Source organism: Branchiostoma floridae, chromosome 14, assembly GCF_000003815.2.
Source record: "Branchiostoma floridae strain S238N-H82 chromosome 14, Bfl_VNyyK, whole genome shotgun sequence".
NCBI lineage: Eukaryota > Metazoa > Chordata > Leptocardii > Amphioxiformes > Branchiostomatidae > Branchiostoma > Branchiostoma floridae.
The window spans coordinates 11,817,027-11,821,302 of NC_049992.1; the positions used below are offsets into that span (position 1 = coordinate 11,817,027).

A 4,276-nucleotide genomic window follows, 5' to 3' on the forward strand; every position below is an offset into this window, starting at 1 on the left:
TAGTAGGCAGCTCAGGATGATGAGGATCCGCTCTAAGGACGTCCACTGGCCCCATTTCCCCAGGAACAGTGATTTTGTTCTCAGCACAACCTGCGAATGCAACATCAACAAATGTCATACTCTCTTAAGTCCATGAAAATCTCCAAGTAATATTTTCTTACAGCTTCATGAAAAGCAGTAAAGACACAGCAGAAGTTCCACTGCAGTACCATAATAAGCTGCTAGGGGGCCCAAAGTCTAGTCATTTCCAGGTCTCACCAAAAAGCAAGACCTACCCACATACCAAATATCAATGCAATCCATCCATGCGTTATGCTGTCTTCTGCAAACACACACACACACACACACACAAATACACAAACGCTACACAAAATATAACCTTCTTGGTGAAAGTAATATTTTTGTTACTTACTGGTGGAACGTCCTCCATGGGAGTGCCGACCTGGGAGCTAGCGTTGCTGGCGGGAATGTCCTCCTCCACATTCTCATGGCGCTTGTACTCAGTCATCTGCAGAAACAACAAGGGTCCATGTCAATTAGCCTGGGCACCATTCTCAGCTGGTTTGGCTTTGGGGTGTTTTACCCGGCCCAATGTGCTAATTGTTGACTTGCTTCTGTCACCCTGTCTGATTAGCCGGTCTTTTGAGATTTTTCCGCGATCGGGCGTAATGAAACCTAACCCAACCCCGTAAAAATTTACATGGCCTGCGCAAATTAACTGGAGGGCGAGCTACCCTCACAGCACCATAGGGATAGTGGTGAGCGCCCAAAAGTATGGTTACCAGGCTAATGTCAATTAGAGGGCACACCCTTGAAGATGTTTGAGTGTCAAGTCAACTCTCGGACTGTCTCTTCCAGGGAATAATTCTGAAGCAAAATAAATGTACATGTATGATGTATACAAATGTATGGGGAGGAAATATACTAGAAAAATAGCATACATGTATGTATATCCAGAGATATGACCGTCATATCATAAACTGACAACAAACTGATATCTCTGGATATATTTGACACAATTTCATAATATACTAAGTACTAGATCTAGTACAACAATTCTGATCTAGTAGTTACTGCTAGTTGTGAACAAGGAGACAAAGGGAACTGTTCCCATTGCAAGCACAATGAAACCTTCGTCTGTAACTTTTTAACCTGCTTGGTACAAAATTCTGTCCACAAAATTGCCTGTTGCAGACTGGTTGAAACTGAGCAGATCTGCAAGTGATCATAGATACATGTATTAAGTGTTAAGTTAAAATGTTCTTTGTTTGTTGCATTCTAACAACACTTTCAAGTTAAATGTCATATGTCAATCAAAAGTATGTCTTAAAACTAAGTAGCTTTGCAAGCTATAATAGATACATAGTATGGCATGTTAAACCCATACAAACATTAACCATTTGGTTGAATCCTGAACAATTACAAGTGTTGAGTTAAAATGTTCTTTGTTTGCTGCATTCTCTCAGCATGTTCAAGTTTAATGTCATACGTCAATCAAAAGTATGTGTGTACTACTGTGTAGCAAATGGCAAGTACATCCATGCCCATGCTGTAAGAGTATATATATGCATTACCAAACTTGGATCATCTGAGTGTAAAGTGAATGTCTCTGTTATGACTGCAAAAGGGCAAATACTGAGGGCCTGTCTTTCTATTGGTCAAGATTATCTACAGACACAGCAACTTACACATTTGCATTGACAGGCTTTTGAACATTGTAAAAGATACCATTCTGGGGGAATTTCTGTTCTGTATATACATTGTAAGAGGCAGACAACTACATGTTTCATAATTGAACATACATGTAATTGTAGGTACAGTAAAATTCTCCTATCTTGCTATTTTGTAGGCTGTATTTACAAAAATACCCCCAACTGGCAAATACAAATGCCAAGTTCAGTAATGATACAACATTCCTAACGGGCCCTATACATAACGTAACAAGAGACAGAGTTCATTTGGAAAAGGATTTCAGTGGAAAAAATTTCTTCAAAGATCTCCTTGTAGGCTACTCTAAAATCTCATTTCAAGTTTCAATGCAGTAAAATTTTGCCTTGTAGACTACTTTCAACTTTTCTATCTCATTGAGCTTTGCCCTTTGTCATATATTATAACATCTGCAGTAACTTTACTACCTTGGTCCCACATGTGCCCAGGCTTTATAATTGGCCTGACTGACACTGACCGCGCAGTCACTTTTATCATACTCATAGGCTGTCGTATGATTTTGATATCGCAAAATATTGAAGCAGGTTGTAACAAAACCAACCGCCGACAAGGATCTATGACAAACTTTCTATAGACACGTAGTTATCGCAATAATAACCAATGCAAAGGTAAGCTACCACTCTGTCCAAGAAATTACACACAATAATTTTGGAATAATTCTGGTAGATCATAGCTCAATTGTTTCTTAATTGATTTTATTTTCTCATATATAACTTGAAAGGCTATTTTTTAACAATGGCACCTTAATTTACCATGATTGTGCATTTTTGGGCCATGTACCAGAGCTGCATATGTGAGCTAGTCCCAAAATTTCCTACAATCATGTGCCCGTTGTTATTGATGATGAGGAATCCAATTCATATCATAGGAAAGCTGATCTATTGTCCTTGAAAATAATACCCAATTTGTAATGATTATGCTTTTATGCAACGAGCAGCATAGCTGACTTTGTGTATGGTTGGTTGCCTCAAAAAGTGCTGAGATTTCAATGTCAAGTTCAAACACTGTAATGTTCATTAGAATTTCAGCACTTTTGTTTTGCTATCCATTCCTGAGTGTTCGAACCATTGAACATACATGTAGGATCATAGAAAGTGAGGTACTGTTGGAAATGCCAATGGTAATAAATAGGCTTTCCAATGAAATGTAACATATTGATGGGATTGATAAAGGACTAGGAGAGAAGAGATAGACCTGAAGTGAAGTTTCTAACCCTTTTGTGCTTTAGTTTATCAGAGTGTGCTGAAGTACTACTACTATGACATAAAATCATAGTATGGAAGCGACGTCAACATTACGTGCACAGTACCTCCAAGCAGCATTTATAAACTTAATAGCAAAGCTTAAATATTCATAATATGTAATAGCACGATATAGAAGGATTAAAGATTTTCATCTTTTTGTTTATCTTTTGCTGCAACAATAGACTAGACAACGGGAAAACGTTCATTCAGTATAACGTTTAACACATAAAGTTGATGAACACCTTGATCAAACCAATGATTGAAGTTGTAATAGGACCTCCTTACTCACTGAACCATAATAATTTGACACGTGGAGTCCAGCACCCCCACCTAACTCCTTCTGCTTTTCCCCCTACCCGTTCACCTTTTCCCCCGGACTTCCTCTTAACCCCCGCTGTACTTCATCTGTGCCCCCGTCATTCCTCTTTACCCCCGGAGTAATTCCGCTTTTCCCCCGCCCTTTTCCTTTTCCCCCAATGGCCGCCGTCAACCCGAATTGCACGTAGTCGACACGAAAATCGTTCGGAAAGTAACAATAACGGTTGCGCCACGGAACATGAAATAGCCTATGCTCTAGTACACATTCTGGGCCACCTTTCTGCCAAGTGGCGTTTCACAACTCCTTCCCAGTCTGAACTGAAAAGCCATGTGCCGTCAGCAGCGCGTAGTTTGTGGCGCTCCACTACTACTTCCTGGAGGCTGGGTGGTGGATCGCCTGAGGCCGGCGCGCTGTGTGTGCTATGACGATCGGGCGACTCGCTAAGTTCGGCATTGATAAGGTTACCCCGGGAGTCTACAGGTCGTTCTGTTAAAAGAGGGACACACCGACCCAGGTTGGAAACAACGCAGGTAAAAGTCCCCGTGTCGATCCGAGGAGCAGGATCGCGCCCGTGAATAGGCGTCTCAGCCCGACCAGCATAGTGGGACCCAACTATTTTTTATCTCACTGTGACTTGAATGCTAAGAAACGACAGAGTGCATTTCATAATATACCCTTTATTTTTTTTCACAAACTCGCCATGTGTCCATTTACAGTACTTCATACATTTCTTGCTACTCGCATGTATTGTACGCCCTGCTGCATTTCGACTGTGTTCGTACACGTTCTGCATGCCATATATCAAAGATCCAGCCACCCTTCCTTGAGTTACACTGTTCACAAACAAAATACAAACACACGGTACTGAAACCAAAGCATACGTGACGTGACGTATTAAAGACGCCACAGCCGACATTTTATGAAGATTTACATCAAGTGAAAACTTGAAATGCTATATATATATAGCTACATGTATGCACAGGCA

General features: G+C 40.7%; 1 protein-coding gene across 1 annotated transcript in view; it reads right to left on the minus strand.

Moving 5' to 3' along the window:
- The window catches only part of LOC118431054 (endothelin-converting enzyme 1-like), a gene marked incomplete at its 3' end in the record, with an annotated part of 5,595 nt that continues 1,319 nt past the window's right edge, over positions 1-4,276 (minus strand). The window contains 2 exon segments of the mRNA XM_035842134.1: positions 1-90; positions 413-508. Of these exon segments, the coding sequence (XP_035698027.1) occupies positions 1-90; positions 413-508 (186 nt within the window).